At 36.5% G+C, this 23,141-nt stretch overlaps 1 protein-coding gene across 1 annotated transcript in view; it reads left to right on the forward strand.

Moving 5' to 3' along the window:
• The window catches only part of AKAP11 (A-kinase anchoring protein 11), a 55,085-nt gene that overhangs the window by 22,473 nt on the left and 9,471 nt on the right, over positions 1 to 23,141 (forward strand). The window contains exons 3-11 of the mRNA XM_007468616.1: positions 1,790 to 1,906; positions 4,598 to 4,645; positions 6,104 to 6,238; positions 7,639 to 7,903; positions 8,462 to 12,977; positions 15,017 to 15,172; positions 18,236 to 18,319; positions 19,109 to 19,155; positions 21,759 to 21,919. Coding sequence (XP_007468678.1) covers positions 1,790 to 1,906; positions 4,598 to 4,645; positions 6,104 to 6,238; positions 7,639 to 7,903; positions 8,462 to 12,977; positions 15,017 to 15,172; positions 18,236 to 18,319; positions 19,109 to 19,155; positions 21,759 to 21,919 — 5,529 coding nt within the window. The remainder of the gene's footprint in view (positions 1 to 1,789; positions 1,907 to 4,597; positions 4,646 to 6,103; positions 6,239 to 7,638; positions 7,904 to 8,461; positions 12,978 to 15,016; positions 15,173 to 18,235; positions 18,320 to 19,108; positions 19,156 to 21,758; positions 21,920 to 23,141) is intronic.

Consider the following 23,141-nt stretch of genomic DNA (forward strand, 5'->3'; position numbering starts at 1 on the left):
CAGCAGGAACACCTCAAAGATGATGTCATGGTCATTCCACTCTGTCAGATTAGGCGGTGCATATTGTTAGTGCCAGGCTTGACCAGGTAGATAAGTTGTAACCACCAGATATCTCCAATCTAAAGACACATAATCCCTTTGTAATTAACACTATTAATAAATAATCTGTAAGGTGATGTTGCAAAACAGTGTATCTTGTTCCCCAATAGCTTTTAACCCAGTGGATTAGGGTAATGGGTGATCCTTTCCTAAGTCAGTAATTACATTGGAGGGAGTTACAAACGGAATTTTTAGATTTTGTCATTCTGTTCATATCTGTTAGCCAGCATTCTAACTTGTAAAGTAGCACACTCCCCCAATCCCCACCCTTTTTATCTGTCTCTTTTAATGGACTTGTAGGTTTTTTAAAAAATTCAGTTGTTATACTCCATTATCACTTTTATTTTTTGATGCTCAGATTATCCCAAATTTGGCCAATGGGAATTCCTTCAAGTTGGCTTCTGTGTTCTTTTGAAATAACCCAGTTAATCTGCATGTCCTTGCATTCTTTCCCAATAAGATGTCCCAGCCACACTTCATACATTTCTGCCTCAGAGCTGGAACCAGCCATTCTGTCAAGGGGGATCTAGTTCTTTTAATTGGTGAATGGTATTTAGAAATCAAAATCTGTGTGCTGGGTATGCTCATTGCTGCTGAGGGTCATTGCTTCTATGATGTATCAATGGGAAAATGTAATACATACATCTAAAGAATCTTGAGTTCATATTGAAAGTTCAAATTTAACATTGCATTTTTTCTTAATTCTTTGATTTCATATTTGTATCCCTTCTCTTGGATAAGATTTCCACAATTTTTAATTTATTAAAATTAGCGAACATTTATTGAGTTCATCTTGTATGTGAGGTACTGGAATCTGGGGAAATAAATAGAGTAAAAGACAATCTCTGACCTCAGTAATTTGGTTTAATGGGTAGGAAAGACAAATATATATGAAACCAGTTATTATAATATGTTGTGATATAGGTTAAATGATCTTAATGTGCAAACAATACGTAGGAACTTAGAGATTTGTTATGACTAAGGGATGGGAAAATCTTCACAGGTCTTGGGATGGGTAGGATTTCTACAGGGGAACATTGGGGAGTTAGGACATTTCTGATAGAAGAGCAGATCAACAAATCAGAAGGTAGAGAGAAATTAATGTTCTGTTTATGTCCAAATTTAATACCCATTTTTTAATGTAACTTTTTCCTCCCACTGTTTCTTTGCACTTGTGACATCTTTCTCTTTCCAATCTGGAATGCCTTCCCTCATTTTCATCATACAGCTGCTTTAAGACCCCTGAAAAGCCTTGTTTTGAGTTATTATATCTTTCTTTTTTTCCATCTCCAACTTCGTTATGAGAGTCATCACGTGTGTTAGCATACCTTACTATTAGCTTCCACATCATCTCCTTAAATAGATTGTTGCTCCTGTTCTGCCAGTGACTTGGAAATCAGATGTGTGATCTGTTAGGTTTTAGTGTAGGGTGAGAGTGAGAGAACCTGGCTGAGGGCCTTGTGGTCTCCAGTAGGTTGAGTGACTGGGCTGTGGTATGTGTGTGTTGAACATGTGGAGCTCTACTTGAGCCTTTTGTTCTTTCTTCCTCTCAGCTGAGTTGAGTTCTGTTACATCAAAAGGTTTCCAGTGAATATTCATTGGAAAGTTAGTGACTCTTCATTTAATCCATCACCAGGATTTTTTACCTTGTCTTAGAATTAAGTAAATTAAGAATATCTTTTATTTTCAGCGCTTCAGTGAAGATGTGTTCCAGTCCGTAAAGTCTTTATTGCAGAGTGAGAAGGAACTATGCAGTGTATCAGCAGAGGACTGTGTAAAGCAGGATGAACATGCCAATTTGACTGAGGTTTGACAGATTACACTAACCCTTTCCTAATACAGCACAATGTATTTTCATGTACCTTTGTAGAGCTGCATGGTCTATTTTTAGAATGCCTAAAATCTCTGCACATTAATACATGTGTGAAAAGTACCTGTTTTAAATATTAAATACCTGCTAACATTAGTGTATTATAATGAGAACATTTAATTCAGTGCACAGGCATTACCGACCACTCATCAGACACATAGCACTATATTAGATGATTTCTGCTATGTTCAGTAATTGGGACTTTCATACTAAAATTTTCTACTCTGAAACAAAATGTTTACTTATTTCTTATACTCATTTTTTGGGTTATTGTTTTCTTGCTTGTTTAAATTCAGTGCTTTGGTTCAAAATGAAAAAGTAGTGGTACGTTTATTTTGAAATTAAGATATTTACCACTTAAGGATACGATATGCTACTTGCTCCTCTCTCTGTCTGTTGCATCAGCGTTTCCAGCCTTTGTTTGAATTTATTACTATAAAAAGGAGTAAAGTTTTTTTCAACAATATTGCCATAGTCCATTAATACATTTATGTTACCAAAGAAGAGAGATAGGGTACTGGGCCATTGAAGCTCAAAACCAATAAATATGTGAATTAAAAAAATTTTTTGAAATCAGGGTTCTAATAAAAAATCTTGATTATTATTTTTGGGAGTGATTTTCTTTCATATTCCTTGAGAAACTGTATTTGGAGTAGTTCCATAGGATGGTGAGCACACCTTTCAGACCCTGTAACGGTCTCTGACCTGTGCCTCTTCTGTTTACATCAGCTCAGTGCTGTGGTACTTGGCTGTTCTCCTTTTTATCCTTTTTGACTTTATTTTAGTAAAGCCAAGCCACTCCTAGTATCCTCAGCTGTTGCCAAGCGTGACAAGCCTGCTGTGTCCTCTGCCCTCAGACAGTTTTCCAGCCATCTCTCTCCAGTTGCTTACACAGTGCCCCTCTGAGCCCACGCTCCTTAATCAATGGGAAATTCAGACTTCTGCTGGCACCTTCAAAACCCTATGCCAGCTTATTTTCTCTTTTGTATTCAGTGAAAGGAAACTTGAAAGGATAGAAGGAATTTCTCATCTTAGGCTATAGATATCTCCAAGTATCTTTTTGAAGAAAGGAAGGAAACTTGTTATTTGAGTGTCTCTTTGTTATCGAGTGCCTATGATGTGCTAGGCACCTTCCTTCACATTATCTAATTAATCCTCACAACTGCGGGGGAGGAGGTGTGTTACCTTAAGTTTTATAGGTGAGGAGACAGCTCCTGCAGGTTAATAACTTACCTATAGGCACCTGGAAATTAACTGTAACGTTTCTGTGAAGTAATACCCATAATTAATGAGAATAAAGATTCTGGAATAATCTAAGAGTCCGACTTGCTTTTGAATTATCAGAAAGAGATCAAAAGTATATTGAGTGTTGCTTTGTATTTCAACTATGCTGTTCTCCATTAATTCTTGAGAATTGATTATCCATATTGCTGCCATTTAAGTGCTTCATATTTTTAGTCACAGTACTTGCTTAGTAGACAGTTTACTAGTCTATCTTCAAGTGGCCAGAATTTCTCCTTATGATGTCAAAGACATAAAGGGAATATGAAGTTTTTAAATAATACTTTTCCAGGTTATAAAAGTGTACATCATCCATATAGAAAAATAAGAAATACTGAAAGCGTAAGAAAGAAAATGACTGTCATTAATCCTGTGAATTAAGAAAGAAAAAAACATGGGGGAAAAGAGTAGAGAAAAATAAGATCACTTATAATTCCACCATTGAGAGTTAATCACTGCTTATAATTTGGAATATTATCGCCCGGTATTATTTTCCATGCATATGTTTTTAAAAATAAGGTTGAAATTGTGTGCATGGTCTATATCATATTTCTGTAACTTGTCCTTTTTACTTAATAATGTGACATTTCCTCAGGCCATTAGATTTTCTTCACTAATTTAATTTACATAAACTTTTGCAGAGAAATCTCTGTGTAAAGGCATTGAAGGAAAAAAGTGATGATATCCCAAAGAGTCAATCAGGAGGTAGCCTTGGGGGTGCCCAGGGAAGGCCTCTCTGAGGAGGTGACATTCAGATTGGAACTTAAAGAATGAGGAGGAGCTAGGCATGTAAACATCCAAGGAATAGAGATCCGGGTTGAAAGGGCACCACTCTGAAGCCCCTAGGCAAGAATGTTCTGGCGTGTTCTGGACCCAGAAAGGGGCCCATGTGTATGAATGAAAGTGAGGGAAAGTTGAAGGCACCAGCTAAGCCAGAGCCTTGGGCCCTGTGTTAGGACTTTGCACTGAGAAGCCTGGAAAGGTTTCGACAAGGGAAAGGACAGGATAATTCCTGGGGCAGGTGGGAGAGGATTGGAGGTGCACAGGTGACAAGTGGCATCAGGGGCTATGGAGAGAAATAGGCACATGTGAGAGATGTTTGGGGACTAGAATTGGTTGAACTGGCTAATGAAGTGGCTGTGGGGGAGGTTTAGGAACCTCAATTCTAGAGCCAGATCTTTGGTGAAAACACTTTGTGATCATCTTTGAAAAAATTAATCATCCTGTTCACGACACCAGCATTTTAATGCTTTGTGTGCTTTTTTTTTCTGTTTCTCAGCTCTGTCAACCGTCTAATTGAGACAAGACTTTAAAATTTTAATGGATCTTTATTCCTTTTTTATTCAGGTCACATTTCTAGGTTTTAATGAAGAAACAGATGCTGCTCATATACAGGTATGGTCGATTTATTGAACTGGAAAGGGCCCTGAGACATTATGTGGAACAAATTTTAAGAGCATGGAAAATTTGCCTTATTAGTCCCAAATTTACATTAAACTCTTCTGTTATCATTCCTATTTAAAGTTAAAAGATGACATTTTGAGATCAATTTTTGAGTGTGCCTTGGACATTTTCACTTTCAGTGTTTTCACCGAGCGTTCTTGTTATGACAGAAAGCAGTTTTAGGTTAAGAGACCACAAAAGTCACTTATCTGAGGAGGTTGCAAACCACAGGCTGACGTTTTCTCCGTTCTGTCATAATGTAGAATGAAAGATTTTATTTTGATGTTTTTATAATCTAACTCCAACAGTCATATTCTTATGTTTTTAATTGAGATAGAGTTAAATTTAAAAGATAAAATTTGTAAAAAGTTGTGATTAACCAGTGTAAAAATTTTAGCCTGTTTGATTTAGGCAGGTATTTATTAAAGGGACTGACAGTTGAGATTAGGATCAGCAAAGGAAAGCTTCACAGTTACGTGAAGAGGAGTTGAAGCTCGTGTAGATGTGGTAGGCGTACTTTTTTTTCAACTCGTATCGCTTCTTAAAATTTGTGATTGCCGTGCTCCCTTTTGTGGCAGTAAAGCATCTCCTAGTAGAAGAAACAACACTGCATTATTTATAAAGATAATGCAGATCAGGTGATGACGAATGAAAACTCTGCCGCCGTGTGTCTTGATTGTGCTCTTGCCTGAAAGAAATAGTTTAGACAGAAGGCACAAGAGAAGATATAGTCCCGAGAATGTAAGGCTGAAAGAAGTATCCAAAATATTTCTTTCCTACTCTACTCCCTCTTTAAGAATTACTGATAAAACCAGGAAAATACTCGGTGAAGGGTCAAAGATGTTAATAATTCTTTTAACTGGGCAAAACAGTTACATAAGAAGGGCAGATGAGAAGAAAAGCAAAGGCATTTTCTTTTCCTTTACATCTTCATAAAATTTTCAGTAAAGTCTGATGTAATACCTTAGAGAGGAAAGGCAGAAAAATAGACTTGGGTTTTATAAATATGTAACTTAAGCTCCAAAGAAGTATGTTCTATAGGCAAGAATCCCATTTGAAAAATTCCATGGTTAAACTTTAGGGCTACAGGTTGACATTTGCAGCTAAAAACTATTAAATGCCTAAGTTGTCGTGGATGTGTGAGATAGCCATGTAAAATTTTGTTATAGCTTGGTATCATTATGTTTAAAAGGCTACAGAAATAGTCATTTACAAATATTTTAGTACATTTTATTTTTGAGTTTTTAAAACATTGATTGTGGCCAGTAAACTGCATATGTTCACTCTTAGGAAGTGGAAAATTTATTAACCAGTAGACCTTATGATTTTTTTTTATAAGGCCACATTATAGGGACTTTAACAAAAGTGTTATGCTGCAGTGTTATTTATTGTGTTATTGCTTTAAATTAGGATTTGGCTGCAGTTTCTTTGGAACTCCCAGATCTTCTGAATTCACTGCACTTCTGCAGTCTAAATGAAAATGAAATTATTTGTATGAAGGATATAAATAAATCATCAGATATAAACACTGGTCCTCTAAACCAGGTAACTTTTATATATTATTTCTAATGAGTTTTTGTTGGCAAATTTTACAGTGACATTTGATTTAGTGTATTAAACTTTTAAATGCTTGGGTGAAGTTTCTTTTTGTTTAATGCCATCTCAAGGAAATATTATTCGTAAGAAATCTAACTCAAGAAGCTTTGAAATCACTGAAGGGTAAAATAATTTTGGTCATAGCTTTAAATGAGATTTTCCATGTGTGAAGCTCTATAAGTGGTATGCAAGTACATATTAATTTTTTTTCTAAAATTTGATTATTTCTGGATTTCTTGAACTGCTACCTGTGTATAAGTTCATAGGAATTTTTCCCTCTTATTCCCAGTTTCAAATTTGTGTAAATATTGTGCTGTATGTTTTAGAAAACATACTTTAACTCATTTTCTTGTTTAAAAAATTCCATGTAAAATGGATATCTGAAGATATGTTCTTTGTTTATAAACAAAAATGTCATCATTTCCGAGAGGTCATTAGTTTTGTGACATTGAGCTTTTAGTTCTTTATTAAGTTTTAACTTTGTTGTTAATACCTCAAAGAAAAATGAATTGCATGTTTTCCTTCCTGAAAATTGAATTATTAGTATATTTAAAATTTGAATTACTTATTCTTTGAAGTATAAAATACCACTGTGTTCATTATGAGATTTACAGATAAAAGTAGAACTGCTCTCCTCATTTCCTTAATTATATTTTTCATTTATATTTACTGTTTTATTTGCTAGGATACAAGAGGTGATTAGCTATTTTATCTAATTTCTAGTTTTTTGAGTAAGTCATTTGTCAATATTTACATTTTTAAAAATAATATGTGTGGAAAAATCTGGCGACTTTTATTTTTAATCAAAGCTATAAACATGATTGTAAATTGAAATACTAGGGGAATTTAAGTAAAAGGAGGGGACGATTCTTTTATGATAGGAGAGAATGTGGTATCGTACTAAAAGCTATAGGAAAATGGGATACAGAAAGACTAAGACCTGGTTCCTGTCCTCAAGCAGTTTACAGTGTGGTTGGTGAACTAGGTGAATGATTAAATAAAAATCACAGGACTATACAATAATACAGGGAAACATAATTGTCAAAGGAATGGATAGCAAGTTCTCTAACATTTAAGGAGATAGAATAGGTAGAATTTGAATACCTGGATAAGAGAAAGATGGGAGAAAAAGAGATCGAGAAGTGAGAAGTATTATAGAGGAAGAATGAGGAAAAGAATTAAACATTACAAAACTGGGGAGCCTTTCAGGATGCATGTGTTTCTTTTCTTCTTTTTTTTCTTTAAATAGAATCATGTTATTTCTAGGCTTCATTTCCAGGTAATATGTCTTATAAGTATAATATATTTTGAAATTAAAATTATTCTTATCATCTTTTATCTTTCCCAAGAGTGATCATCCTGGAGTGCTTTGTGTCATGAGAGTGTCATCTACATTACCAAGACTCAGAATTGATTTTATCTTTAGTCTCCTAAGTAAATATGCTATGGGTATAAGGTACACGCTGGACACATGTTTGCATCAGAAGTGCCAACTTGAGGCCACTAATGAAGATGATGACGATACTAACCAGTCAGTATCTTCCATCGAAGATGACTTTGTCACTGCCTTTGAGCACTTAGAGGATGAAGAGGCTTCAAAGCCACATAATGATGGTTTGTTCTTTACTAGATTTTTTTCTTCAAATAGAGAATTAAGGTGTAAAGTTCAGTTTTAAAGGTTTTAAGGCAGACTTGTTCAGTTGAAATTTATTTTGAAATTTGATCAAGTTTAAGCATCTAAGTCTTTTTTTCTGATTGAGGAATTAATTTCCCTGTGATTTTAAGTTCATCATTACCTGGTTTTTAGTTTTGTTCTTTCTCTTCTTATTTAGGTAGTACTGTTCAAGTACTGTTTCCCTTATTACATTAAGCGTTTGGAACATGCCTAAGTTCAAATTTGAGTAGACTTAGCTGGCAGAGTCACCTAAATATTAGTGTTTCTAACATGCGACAGTGTGCTAGGCATTCTGTAGACCAGGTATTCCCAGATGTGGGGTAAAATAAAGCATGTACTTGCTTTTAAGTGTGATTTGGGATGAATCTGTTAAGCAACATAGCGTAGAAGACACAGTACCCACAAATATCTCATGCTTCAAGTCTCCTTATTCCCATTGATTTAAATTAACTAAAAAAATTCTGCTCAAGAATAATCATTTTATTCTTTTCCTGTAGGAATAAACATCACTGCACTAAGGAGCCAGTGTGATGCTGCTTCACAGACTATTTCTGGTCACCGTTTAGAAACCCATGATTTCAGGGTTCTGGTTGGCTCTGGGTGGCAGAAGTCATTGGCTAAACCTTCTGCTTCTTTAATAAGTATTCTGGGACATAAAGAACCGCCTTCTGTGAAAGCTTCAGTCACGACATCAATTTCTGAGCCTTGGGTCCAAAGGAGTTTCTATAGGTCCTCCGCTGCTTCAGATAAAGATAGTGATGCTGATGTGCAGAAACAGTTGTTCTCCTCTTCTCCTGCCTACTCGTCTGAATCAGAATGCTCAAGTCCAAGTCCTGTTATTTTCTTGGATGAAGAGGGATATCAAAAAAGTTTAAAAGCAAAACTTGAGTTACCTAAAATTCCTGTGATGAAAGATGATATTGAGGATTCAGACTCAGAAGTAAGTGAGTTTTTCGATAGTTTTGATCGGTTTGATGAACTAGAACAAACTTTGGAGTCTGCTTGTCCATTTCTAAAAGATCCTGCCATAGGGAAGCTGTCACCAAAAAAAGGGCACAAACGTGAAAAATTGTGTTCTGTAACCACTACTATGAATCCTCAAAAATTCAAGTTTGATCGTCCAGCTCTCCCAGCTAATGTTAGGAAGCCAACTCCTCGTAAGCCAGAATCCCCTTACAGTCACCTATGTGATGCTCCAGATTCTCCCCGCCCAGTGAAGGCATCAGGGGAAGACAGTGGTTTGTTTAGCCCTGTTCGATCCTCTGCTTTTAGTCCTCTTGGAGGCTGTACTCCTGGTGAATGTTTTTGCCAAACAGATATTGGTGAAGATAGGATTCATGAAAATCATGATTCTGTTTATTATACCTATGAAGGTTATGCAGATAGCCTTTCATGTGACGTGCTGGGCTCGGTTCTTTATACCCAACATACAAATGCAACATCCAACATTAATAGTATTAAAAAGGGAGAAAATAAAATGGTAGCTCTTAAGTGTGGAAGCCTTGATCAAAAAAGTAAATCTAAAAATAAATCCTCAGTGTTTAAGGATAGCATTCAGAAGTTTGCAGCAGATCTTGTGGAGAAAAGTTTTGGCAGTGCATTTAAAGACTTACAGAAAGGAGTCTTTTCATGTACCAATGCTTTGTGCCAATTAGCCATCAAATTGACATCATCCGTTTTTCAGATGGCATTTAATGAGCTGAGAAGGCAGCGTGCGTTTTCGTTGAAAGAACGTGCCATTAGTGGTCTGGCTAACTTTTTGGTGAGTGAAGCTTTTGCAAATGCTCTAAAAGACTTACAGTATGTAAAGAAGCAGATCTTTACGAACACGGTTGCTAGGTTTGCTGCAGATCTTGCTGAAGAACTTGTTTTTGAAGGCATCATGGAAGTGTGTCAGTTTTCGTATCCTCCAACACCTGCATCTCCACAGCATCGGTCATTTGACTATGAAGACAAAGTAGTGAAGTCCTATGCAAAAGATTTGTCTGAATCTGTAATACAGGAAGCGTTCATTGAGCTGTCTCAAGTTGACGTGACCTTCACAACAAAGGCAGCAGTTAGTGTTTCCACAGATAACATTAAGTATGAGAGTGCAGAAAATGTAGTGCCACCGACACAGACTTCTACATTTTCCCCTACTTTTAATGGTCAAACAATTATGGTGACAAAACCAACACAGGAATATAAAAAGGAATACACAGTACAACAGGCCTTGTTTTGTACTTCTGGAGTTGTTACTTCTATACCAGTGCCCTTGGCAGGAAGTGCCCTTCTCCCATATCATATTTCATCTAATATGTATCAGGCAAAGTCTCATCCATCATCTGATGATAGTAGTTTGAATGGTGGTTCTACCCAAGCAGGGGTTGCCACAAAAAACAAAGAAGAGGAGGTAGCTTGTCTCAGGAATATTTGTTTACCTTCAGAACACCAACCGGGTAACCAGAATGATGTTAAACCAACTAATGATGATATTGAAATGGAAAGCTCTTCAAAAGTAACGAGTGATCCTGTGATTATTAGCAATTTTTCTGTGGCAGTGGTGCATACAATAGTAAATGAAACTTTAGACTCAGTGACGTCATTCAAAGTTACAAAAACAATGGATAAACACAAGGATTGTTTAACTGAAACAGTAAAGGGAAAAACCCCTCCTTTTCACTGTGATCAAGCAACACTGCATCAGAGTGAGGCTAGCAAGAAGGACATGTTTGCTGACCGATTATCTAAATCTGTTGTTAAACATTCCATAGACAAAAGCAAATCAGTGATCCCAAATGTAGATAAAAATGTACTCCACAAGGAAGACTTGCCTGTTCCTGGAGATGAGTCACGGTTGACCTCAGAAAAGTTCCCCAAGTTTCTTGAAGCTCAAGATCATTTAACTCACTGTTCACTTTCAGAAAGAAAGGATTGTGTTCTGGAATGTAAAGGTTATATGGCTCATGGATTTTCTTTAGAGACACTACCACCTTATCCAGCTGCAGCAGGTCAGAAACCCGATTTGAAGGAAATTGCTAAGGACAAATCTGTGAAAAAGCATAGTTTGAATGATACAGCACTTGAGCCCTTGCCTTTGGGGCAGGAGAACCCTTTTGCCCATCCACATAGTTTCTCATCCCCAGTGCTCACATGTGCAGATGGTTTGCACGTGGAAGATAAACAGAAAATCAGGGACGGGACTGTGATACCTGATACTCCTCCATCAACTCCTCTAGTCCCATCCCAGGCTGCTTCTGAATGGGATATCAAGAAGTTAACCAAAAAGCTCAAGGGGGAACTAGCAAAAGAATTTGCACCTGCCACACCACCTTCTACACCTCACAACTCGTCTGTTGGCAGTTTGTCTGAAAATGAACAAAATACTATAGAAAAAGAAGAGTTCATGTTGAAACTCATGCGATCTCTCTCAGAAGAAGTTGAAAGTAGTGAAGATGAAGAGCAGCCAGAAGTGGACGTGAAGTCAGAGCCCTCAGGGAAGAAAGTTCAGTTTGCAGATGCGTTAGCAGTACACATCATTTCTCTTGCAACGGAAATGGCAGCTTCCCATTTGGATAATAAAATAATTCAAGAACCCAAGGTTAAAAGCCCTCGCTTAAATGTGCAAAGTCAAAGAAGCATATCACCTACTTTTTTAAATTGCTTAGATGAAAACTTACAAACATTATGCAATTTTGCAGGTGATATGGCAGCGGAAGTCATTACAGAAGCTGAAAGAATAGCAAAAGTTAGAAGTTGTATGCTTTTCAGGCAGAAGAGGAACAGTTACGTAGATAGTGACCAAGATTATAGATCAGAAGAGAAGACGGATATAGAGGCTGTAGCACACCCAGGAGAAGTAGATTCGTTTATTCTTTCATTACCACCAAGTTCTTGTCTGTCAGGTCTGACATACAAGTATCCCAGCTGCGAAAGTGTGACAGATGAGTACGCGGGTCACATTATCCAAATACTAAAACAGGAAGGTGGTGACAGTGAGTTAATAATGGACCAGTATGCCAATAGACTTGCTTATCGGTCTGTCAAGTCAGGATTACAAGAAGCATCTAAGACAGCCAAAATGAAGTGCAACTCAAAAGTGTTCCCTGTGCAAAGCTCACAGGTGAAAACCAATGATGAACTGTTACTATTCTTAAGTAAAGAACACCAGCAAGGAGTAGATAAAAAAAGACAAAGTAAAGTAAGTGGAGGTTACCTTCATCAAAACCCGACTTGTGAATGGACACGGGATACATGCAGAAATGAGTGCTTGGAACTGTATAGTTTTTCAACCTCTCTCGCTCACAGCATTACAAGAGATGTTAAAAAAGAGCTGACGGCATCTACAGTTGGCTTGCCAAAATCCTTAACAGATTCTTGCCTTTATGAAAAAAATGGATGTGACGAAGATGCCGAGTCTCACTTCGAGCCAGAGTTTCCCGCGTCTCTTCAGCCTTCCTCACAAGATCACAGATTTTCCCACATTACAGGCAGCTTGAGTGGGTGTGGTTATGGACAGACTGTTGTTCAAGCTATAGAACAGTACACTAACAAAGCAGTGGATGACGCTTTAGAGCTGAGTTCAGGATCTGCAGTCTTCCACGTGTCTGAGACCACAGAAGCGGCCGATAGGGTCACTAATGCAGAAAAGGTGTCACCTCTGGTAAGTCAGGCTTGCAGGTATTGTGACGGGAAAGAGCTCCATGACTGCACTAGAAATTCATGTCCACACTTTCCCAGACCAGATTCACTTGCTAGTAGTAAGCCAGTTTCTAATTCAAAATTTAGCAACGTCTACCAGAAATCTAGGATTTTTCATCTCGATGTCCCGCAAATTCACATTGATCTTGATAAGAAGACAGTGCTTGCTGAGAAGATAGTTGCGGAAGCGATTGAAAAGGCAGAGAGAGAGCTGAGCAGTACCAGTTTGGCAGCTGATAGTGGGATCAGACAGGACGGTGTCACCTTTGCTGAAAGCCTCACGACTGAGATAATGATGTCGGCGATGAGGAATGTTGGTCAGGCCGTTAGCAGGTAAGTTTCCGATTTCTTTCGGGTCTTAAGATGAAGGGAAAAGTTAACTTGATCATTTGCGTCTTAGGTCCTGTTCAGCAAGATATGATTATTTTTAATCCTAAATTAACAAAAAATATTTCCTATTACATTTGTGTATTGTTTTATAGCCTGCCTGTTACTTTCATAGACGCCGTCTCATTATCCCACCACAGCCCTTTGAGGGAAGGAAGGTATGAACTGTTTACTGAGCTGGAAGGTGTGGCTTAGCGTGGATAATCACCTTTTGCCCAAGTTTACAAAGCTGTGAAGTAGGTAAACCTGAATCAAAGAATCAGCTGGAGAATTTTATACAGCAAATATTGAGTATCACCATGTTAATGTACTACTCTGAGATTAAATTTTTATTTCTGTTCACAAAGGTAAGTCTTCTTAAAAAGAGTGTACTTTAACCAAACTGCTCTGAAGAAAGCAAAAATTCTCCAAATACTTCCACTCTTGCCATCACTCCTCTTGATAGGCCACCATCTAAGGGGACAGTTCTTTCTGATGGTCCTGCAGTGTTCTGCATTTCAGTAACCGTGTCTTGTGCTCAGCGATACTAACGCCTTAGTTAAAACATTCACTTTTAACCTTCTTTCTCCCTGGGAAAACATCAGGACCATCTTGCGTTATTAGTTTGTAGGACTATTTTTGTTAGTCTCACAGAAAGAGAAAATTTCTTGAGTTGAGGAGGAATTTAATGAAGCCACACGATAATGCTGGATATTTTAGTAGCTTTTGTCAAAGCCATGACAAGCACTGTCTCTTTTCTTGGTCATCTTAAAATAGGGAGATGCAGGGAGTTAGTGCTGCGGGTGGCAGTGGGCAGCAGCCGGTGGGGTGAGGTGCAGTTTTCAGTAGGTAGCAGGGAAGCTGCTCTGACATAGTAACATTTGAGCAAAGAGCCAAAGGTGGAGAGAGAATAAGGTAAGTGGGAATCAGGCGGAACAGGGTTCCAGGCAAAGGAGTGGGGACTGTGCATGTTGGGGAAGCAGCAGAGAAGCTTGTGTGGCTAAAGCAAGGGAGCCAGGGAGAGTAGGAGACCAGTGGAGGTTATGAGAGGTTGTCACACCTGATGTATGTTATAAGGATTTGGACTCTTATTTTGATTGATGAGAAGCCACTAGAAGATTTTGTCCAGAAGACCAACATTTTCCCTCTTCATGTTTAAAAATGTGGGGCAAGATAGGGGTATGGGGTTAAGAGATACCAACTACTATGTGTAAAATAAGCAACAAGGATAAATTGTACAGCACAGGGAAACAAATATAGCCATTATTTTGTAAAAGCTTTCAATGGAGTGTAATCTATAAAAATATTGAATCACTGTGTTGTACACCTGAGACTAATTTAATATTATAAATCAACTATACTTCAATAAAAAATTAAAATATCACTTTAAACTGTTACTCCAGAATAAGATGTAGAAGGGACAAATACAGTAATTGAACAGTGAATGACGTTCCTTGTGAAGATGGACTAAAAATATAAATGTCTTTTCATTGAGAAAAAATGAGAGAGGTTATGATCCAAGCTCAAAATCTTGAAGAGATTTGGCTAGTTTGATTATAGGCTTGACGGTACTAGAATTCCTTGAACTACTTTTTTTTGTTCTTAAATTAAGCCAAGAAAAGGTGTAATTTTTGGTACAAATAAAATACTGTCTTACAAAAACTTAGGAACTTGTGCTCCTTCATAGAGGTCCCAGTTGAAAATATGAACTGCTTTGAAGAGAATTTAAATAAATGGTACGCTTGGGATGGATCCATAATAGATGAACAAGATGAGTTAGGGATGTTGTGTAGGTGCCTCAGCTAACTTTGAAGTTAGTATGCTCTCCTGCCAAGTCTCTTTATTAGCAGACACAAACCAAGGGTTAGATGGACCACTGGTCTAGCTCCTGAATATCACTTCTTGTTTTTGTCATCTTTATCATCAAATGGATGGTCCTATAATTCAGAATCTGATGCTTTTGGACTTTCTTTCTTTCTTCCTTACTTTTTTTTTTTTTTTTCCAGTCCAAAAGAAATAGAGGACTTTCAGTCAACTGAGTCTTTTGGTAGCCAGCAGATGAATCTCAGTATTGGTGATGACAGCACTGGTAGCTGGTCCAATTTAAGTTTTGAAGATGAACACCAGGATGAAAGCAGTAGTTTTCATCATCTAAGTGAAAGGTGACTATGATTTTGCATGTAATTGCATACTTCAGGTACTCAGACCTCAGAAGTAAGCTATAAATTTACATTGAGTTTGATTTTAAAATCCTGAATTTGAAAATCTGTTATTTTCAAAGTGTATTTTATTGTTAACAACATATTTCTAATGGTTTTGACATTTATTAAATACAATAACTAGCTGAGCTAATTTTCTTTGAATGTGCCAATAGTTGATTTGAGAAATACTTCATACTTTTGATTCTGTACCCTTTAATCTTTACTTGGACTTCTCATGAATTTTTGAGGAAAAAATTTTCTTTCTCACTTTCAAGAGGGTACTTGTTTTTTTGCTCTAAAGGATAGGAAAAAGAACAAGTTATCTGTAAAAGGCATCGAAATGGCCCTGTAATTTTCTTGACATGAAAGTAGTATCTTTTGGGGGGAAGGATTCCTTACTTGTCCTTTCAGGAACACTGTAACTTGAGCAATTTATACTTGAATGACTGAAAATACATAAACTCATTATAAAAACATGGTTTTGCACAGCAGAAGTCACTTCATATATCATTTTCTCAGTTAACTTTGTTCATTAAAACAGTCTTGGAATATTTTATTAATTATAACAGTCGTTTCTTATATTCTTAACTCTGTAAAGGCCTAAATGGCTTTTCACCTGTTAGAACAGCATAGAAGCTGCTTAACTCTGTAAAGGCCTACACGGCTTTTCACCTGTTAGAACACATCATCTCAGAGTATTTTGTTTGATGCTTGGATTAACCAGTAAGTATTAATATTTTTATAAAGAATCTATTTTGTCATAATTTCTTAAAATGTGACGTAAACCACCAGTATTTTACAAAATCTAAATCCAAAAAGGCAGTCTTTAAAACTGGTAGCAGGGAGTGGGGGTAATATCACAGATCATCATTTGGCCCTTCCCATAACTTCAGAGTAGAATATTAAACACTTAAATTCTTCTCTCATCTTTGAGAAGCAGGCTTCTAGAATTTCAGTTGGGGGTTGACATTGTTGCTTACAGAATCCTGGTGTTAAAGTGGGAGAACAAGGGTTAGAGGCTAGTGGCATTAAGAGGACTGTAGCTGGTTGAATGACTTGATGTGGAATGTTATCTAATTTGATGGAAAGAGGGAGGTACCTACCAAGGTCTGTCCTTGGTTCTTCCCCTTCAGCATTATTTTATTAGTGATGTAGAACACTTAGTATTTGTGAGTGACTCAAAACAAAGATGAAAAGGTAATCCCATTAACAGAACCAAGGTTCAAAAAGACCAAATCAGGGTGAGGCTAAACTAATAATGTTTAACATAGGTAAATGCATTTAGGTTCAGAAAATTAATTATTTGAATTCAGGTTGGGGAAAACCTGACTTGATAGCCTCTTGTCAGAAAAACACCTGTGCTTTTAATTGACTATAGAATTAATAAGAACTAATGATGCTGTGTGGCCTTAAGGTTCAGGCACAAAGAAAAACTTAGTGGGGCTCATCCAGGGTTGGGGGTGTGCTTGCCTCCCAGAGATTAAGATTCCCTGGGTCATTGGAGGGTCCCAAGATTCTGCAGGCTTGATAAGTCCCTCAGGTTATTTTAAAGCAAGTGATTTAGAGACCACACTTAAGATACATGGCTTTAGTGTGGAAATGGGTAAGAATTTTAATTTTGTAATTTTTTTCTGTTGCTTAGATAATCATTCTATTAATAGAAGTAAATATGGTGTTTGAGATCATTAATTTTCTCTTTCTCTTCGGCTCACAGCTGTCTATCCATTCTGTATTTCCATATTTTCTCATTTTTGGTTTGTCTGGGAACAGACTACATGGGCAAAAACTCTGGTTGGTTTAATGGTTTTATAATAGATCTATATTTGTTTGAATATAATGTCGAAAAGACACTGATCAGTTTTAACTTTAATTCTGTAATGCATTATGGTTTGTGACAGTTTGATAGTGCTAGAGTTAATATGGATATGTTAATTATTGAGATGGCCTGGAAACTATTTAGAAATTTTAAATAATCATCCCCTTTTTTGGTAACCTTGTTGACATTTACTGATGCATGAAAGATGATTTTATGTTAATTCATTTTTTGGAACCAAAATTTTGGTTTCTGTGACTATTAATTTTTATAATCGTCTAGCCTAATATGGGAAAATATAGCTGCTTATCACTGCAAACTAATGTGTGCTTACTAATTATTTTAATGATTAGAATTTTTAAAAATTGCATGTTTAGATTTTAATCTGAAAAACTGAATTTAGTTTTGTTTCTGAACGCAGTTGCTTTTTGTGTTGTATCGCTTTGCCGCACTCGTAGAATGTAGTTACTTTCTTTTGATTAGGTAGCGTGAGAAGGTATCTGTGTGGCGTCAGTGACTGGCTGATCAGACAAGTGTAATGCTTGATTAGACCTTGGTTATTCAATATTCTGAAGAAAATGTATATTATTTGCCACCTACTGAATTATACATAATTAATGAAATGAAGGTAATTGACATAATAAGAGTATTTTAAAATCAGAAGACAGCTTTTCTCCCAGTGGTTAGAAAAGGTCTATTTGGGACTGTGTTTTGGTGTCTGCCATCCCATCCCTTTCCCCATCCTCCACCACCACCCTGGCCCATCACTGTTTGCACTATCTAAAGACTTGAGAGAATGTTAACCTGTGGTTTTTTTGTTTTTAAACTTTATCCAAACTGAAGAGCATTGGCTTTCTACAAATTATATCCTAAGCTTTGCCATAGATAGTAATTTCATTGTGAAACTTCTTAGTTCATGCATTCATTTACTGTCCTAAAAGTCATTGTCTTAATCTGTAAAATAAATACCCATTTAGAATAATTTTCATGAACTTTTGAGGACAAGTAAGAAAACTCCCAAATCTCTGAAGCTGTCAAATACCTTGTACAGTAGCAGTGATGGTCTTTACGTAACTGCACAGATGCTGCACCCACTGTGGCAGCTTCAGAACGTCCGCTGTTACCACTGATGCATGCTGTTCCAAGGAAAACCAGGGTCGTCTTTACCATTCATTTGCTAGTTCAGCTCTGTTCTTTTCTTCCTCTGGCAGTAATGGTAACAGCAGTAGCTGGAGCAGTCTTGCTTTAGAAGGAGATTTGTATGAGGACAATTTATCCTTTCCAACATCAGACAGGTTGGTCCAGTCCAGAAACCTAAACGCTGATGAGTTTTTCACCACTAATGCATGATGTGATATTCTTAAAAAAATGTGGGTTACAATGCCCAAGTGTATCAACCTGCTTTTCTCCTATATTTTGACATGATTCTGCTTGATAAATTTACATCTAATGAAAAAATTCAACTATGCTAAGATGTGACTGACATCTAATTGCAGAATGTGTTAATTCTATGCATGTGTTGCACTGCTTGCTATTTTTCATTCTACCAATTACTGTTTCATTAAAAAGAGCTTGCTTCCTACAGGATTTCTGTGGTTTTGTTTTGGTTTTTTGTTTTTGTTTGCAGTTTTATTTATAAGAAAGGTATAGAAAAAATGTTTTTTTACTATGTTAAAAAAATATATACAAATGGCATCAGCAGAAGCATTAATAAATAATTATTCATGGCATTCTGCAATATTCAGATGCTGTGTTATCTAAAACCAAATTAGAATATTTTGGCTTTAAGTTATTTTAAATTAAATTTTATTATGTAATTACTTGACGCTGTACAGATATCATGGTCAGGTAGAACTTCTCAGTTATTGATAACTTACCTTTAGGCATCATTTGCAATTGAGATTTTAACATGAAATGGTGTGAGAAGCAAAGCTTCCTTTTTATTGTCATTTCTCCCCTTTTTAAATATCATGTCATATTGTATCATTCATTTTTTACCACGTTTTAAGAATTGGCTTTAGTACCATTATTAATTAAAGCTTTTTTTTTTTTTTTTAACTGCTTCTGCTACGTCATTCGATAAGTGATGGGCCGGATGATGAAGATGAAGAGCATGAGGACGATGTAGAAGGTAACCAACTGACAATTTGTTTTTTCAAATTTTTTGCATGTTTTTTTATAAGGTTCTTTAGAAAAGTCTTTAATGTTTGTGTTTGTACATTTTCATCAGAGAGGCGCTGGGTTGTTACAAATCAGGGTTTTTACATTACAAACCAGGGTATTCTTTCTTGTTTTGTTTAAATTCATTGATTTATTTGCTATAAGATTTTACTAGACTTGGAATATTAAGCAATAAAGACATACAAAAAGAAAAGACATTTATAATAACCTATATGAAGTCAGATTAAATGGGAAATACTAACTGAAGACTTCTAATAATAACTGAGAAAAAAATCATCTTACATTTCACAATGGTATTTTTTCCCTTCCCTTTTGGTTATTAATGTCTTTTGGGATCCCTTCAATACAAGATTATTCATTTAAACTATTCAATGTAACTTGAAATAATATTCATTGGAACAAACTTTGATTTATTTTTAAATTGTTTTCCATTAAAATTACAAAAATTTGTAACTAGAGTAGACCCAAGAGAAGTTCTTGTCCAAATTTCTTATTGTACAGATAATAAAATAAAGGAATTGAAAGATGAAGAAATAGTCCAGATCAAGGTATTCTTGACTAATCTAACCAGTGTCAGATCCTTTGCTGAGCAGTTTGTGTTATTTGATTGCTAAACTAAGGAAGTACTCATCAGTGTAAAGACTGAACTACTTTAAAAGAATTATCCAATTATTTGAGAGAGAAATTCACGATAATCTCTTCATATATATAAAATTCTTACATTATGAGATATAATTTATTATCATATCACGTCAGTTTGTCTTGCTGTCAACCTTACATAAATCAAGAAGTAAAAATAAAAGCGATATTTTAAAATCGATTCTTCCTTCCCTCAATTCCAGTCTTAACACTCACACATATATTTGAAGAAAATATTCGTTTCTTCCTTTAATGAACATGGTTCCAAAGATATAAATACTAGATACCATTGGTCACAGGCTGTTCAGTATTTTTTTTGGTAACTAGGAATAAACTGGGAGGTTAATGATATGTAGATATGTCATTACTCAGCTTTAGAGATTATAGTCATCTCTCATTATATAGAAAATTGTAGCTAACTTTCAAATTTGTTAAATTAGAAATTGGTAAATTAGGAGATGGATTGATGTATATTTATAAATGATTCAAAATTATGGCAATCCTAAGGCAACAAACTTCATTTTTTTTTGTTATTGTTTGTAACTGCAGGATGTCAGTTCTTTCTCTTTTCGCTAGGGTTGAGTAACCTCTCCAAAGACAAGTCACTCTTAGGCCAGGCAACCAGGAACCCTGAACTGAGAAGTCCAGTGGTACAGAGAACACTTCAACCCCATGACCTCTGCAGAATTTACAGAATGGTCCAAAGACTGTGTCTTGTACCGTCGTCTACCAGACCCATTTTTGACTGAAAGTCAGAGGGGAGAGAGGAGGGAAGTGATAATACATTTATGCTAAGAGAATAGTGTGGACCAGTTTTTTTAAATGAAAAATTTTAGGGGTCAATACGAATCCTAAAAATGATTAGTAGTGGTCTAGAATGCCCTGCAAACTGTAAAAAAAAGAATCAGGGACATTCACCAACAAATGTCCATTACTGGTGCAAATTGGTGCCACGTCTGCCAGCATGCCCCACTGCTGGCCTCTTGTGTGGGAGGCCCACCACTAAGCAGCAGTGTTAAACACACGATACTGGTCCACGGGTATTAGTTTTATAGTCAACAGGGATTCACCTTCTTTATGTTGAAATCATAATTTTCATTAAAAAATAAACTTGAGAACAGTGTCTTATTTATAATAGGGGTGTATCAGAAAATTCCCTGGTTTAGCTTTTGGGAGGTAAGTGGTTGCATATGACTTTTTTTTTTTTTTTTTTTTTTTTTTTTTTTTCGTATTTTGCCTAAAGAGTGAAGTGATTAAGAGCATGGAGCCAGACCGCCTGTGTTTATTTCCTGGCTCAGCCATTTCTGGCTGTGAGACTCTGGATCTCTCTCTGCCTCAGATTCCTCACCTGTAAAATGAGATGATAGCAGTTCCCTCCTCACAGGGTGCTTGTGAGGATTAAAGGAGTTTGTATATATAAAGAGATTAAAACAATACTTAGGATGTAATATGTGCAATACAAGTGTTCACTGCTGCTGCTATTTCTCTTAGTTCAGAAAGCTTTCTTAAAGCCCATTTAATACATTTATTTGAGCTTTTTATTTGTGTTTTATTTATATTTTGATTGTAATTGTAGCATTTTAGTTTTTTTTTTTTTTTCGGCTTTACCTATAGATTATATTTTGACACAAATTATGGTATTTGTGAATTGGCTCTTGAATTCGATACCTCAGAATAGAGTTTTGCATTTGTGCTGTCACAAATGATCAAAGCTGTTCCTTTGTTTTAGCATTATTTTGCATTTTCAAAGTAATGCTTTAGTTGATGTTATGGTACAATTAAGAAAAGATGAGTTTTTTTCCAGAATTCCTTGGAATCTTAACAAGTGGAAAATGCTTATATGTCCTTGGAAAGCAGAGCACTGAGAGTTGAATTGATGAGTTTCACTTCATATCGTTTCAATTTAAATATTAGGTTCCGAGCAAGATGGAAATACTCTGCTAATTACAAATGTTGACACGGAGCCATGCACAGTAGACCCCCAGCTAAGGATTATTCTTCAGTGGCTCGTTGCCTCTGAGGCCGAAGTTGCAGAACTTTATTTTCATGACTCTGCAAAGAAGGAGTTTATACAAGTAAGTACCTACCTTATAGGGTGGTTGTGAGGACACGGTATATGATGTTCTGTGACACATGGTTGATAGAAAGTGGGTTAATGCTCAGGTAATAGAGTCCAGTGGTTGGGCTCAGGTATCAGCTCTGCCACTCTCTAGCAGTGTAACCTTGGGTAAGTTCACCAGTCTCAGTTTCTTTATCTGTACCATGGAAATGAGTATAGAATTTACCTTGCAGAGGTTTGTGAGGATTAAGTATAATACTGTAAAAAAAAAATGCTTAATCTACTGCCTGGCACATCCAAAATTTTCAGTTAGGTGCCTTTAATAAGCATTTCTTGAGTTTCCTGTCTTATCGATTGGATGGACCTATGACTTCAGGTCAAATGCACTGGAAATAAGGAAATCAATCATAAAGAACTTGGGTCCGGGAAATAAGAGATTGACAAAATTATAGTTATTTCTGGGCAAGTGATAGTGTTTGTGGAAATAAACCATGGAAAGGATGAGTCATATGACTTATGGTCTTTACACTCTGTAATGCTTGGATCACTGATGTAGATCTGAATGAATCCGTCCATATTAGAAATAGGGTCTTACTGGCAGCAGAAGTTCTGGGAAGTACTCCTTGGTGTGAGCCGTCCCAGACACCACCACTAGCCCCACCAAAGAGCCCAGGTAGGCTCCAGTGTTGGGTCGCCTCAGGCCAAACAACCAACAGGGAGGGACCCCAACCCCGCCCATCATCAGACAAGCAGATTAAAGTTTTACTGAGCTCTGACCACCAGAGCAACAGCCAGCTCTACCCACCACCAGTCCCTTCCATCAGGAAACTTGCACAAGTCTCTTAGATAGCCTCATCCACCAGAGGGCAGACAGCAGAAGAACTACAGTCCTGCAGCCTGTGGAACAAAAACCACATTCACAGAAAGATAGACAAGATGAAAAGGCAGAGAGCTATGTATCAGATGAAGGAACAAGATAAAACCCCAGAAAAACAGCTAAATGAAGTGGAGATAGGCAACCTTCCAGAAAAAGAATTCAGAATAGATAGTGAAGATGATCCAGGACCTCGGAAAAAGAATGGAGGCAAAGATCGAGAAGATGCAAGAAATGTCTAACAAAGATCTAGAAGAATTAAAAGAACAAACAAACAGAGATGAACAATACAATAACTGAAATGAAAACTAACACTAGAAGGAATCAATAGCAGAATAACTGAGGCAGAAGAACAGGTAAGTGA

This window comes from Lipotes vexillifer, unplaced genomic scaffold (assembly GCF_000442215.2).
Source record: "Lipotes vexillifer unplaced genomic scaffold, Lipotes_vexillifer_v1.1 scaffold479, whole genome shotgun sequence".
Lineage (NCBI taxonomy): Eukaryota > Metazoa > Chordata > Mammalia > Artiodactyla > Lipotidae > Lipotes > Lipotes vexillifer.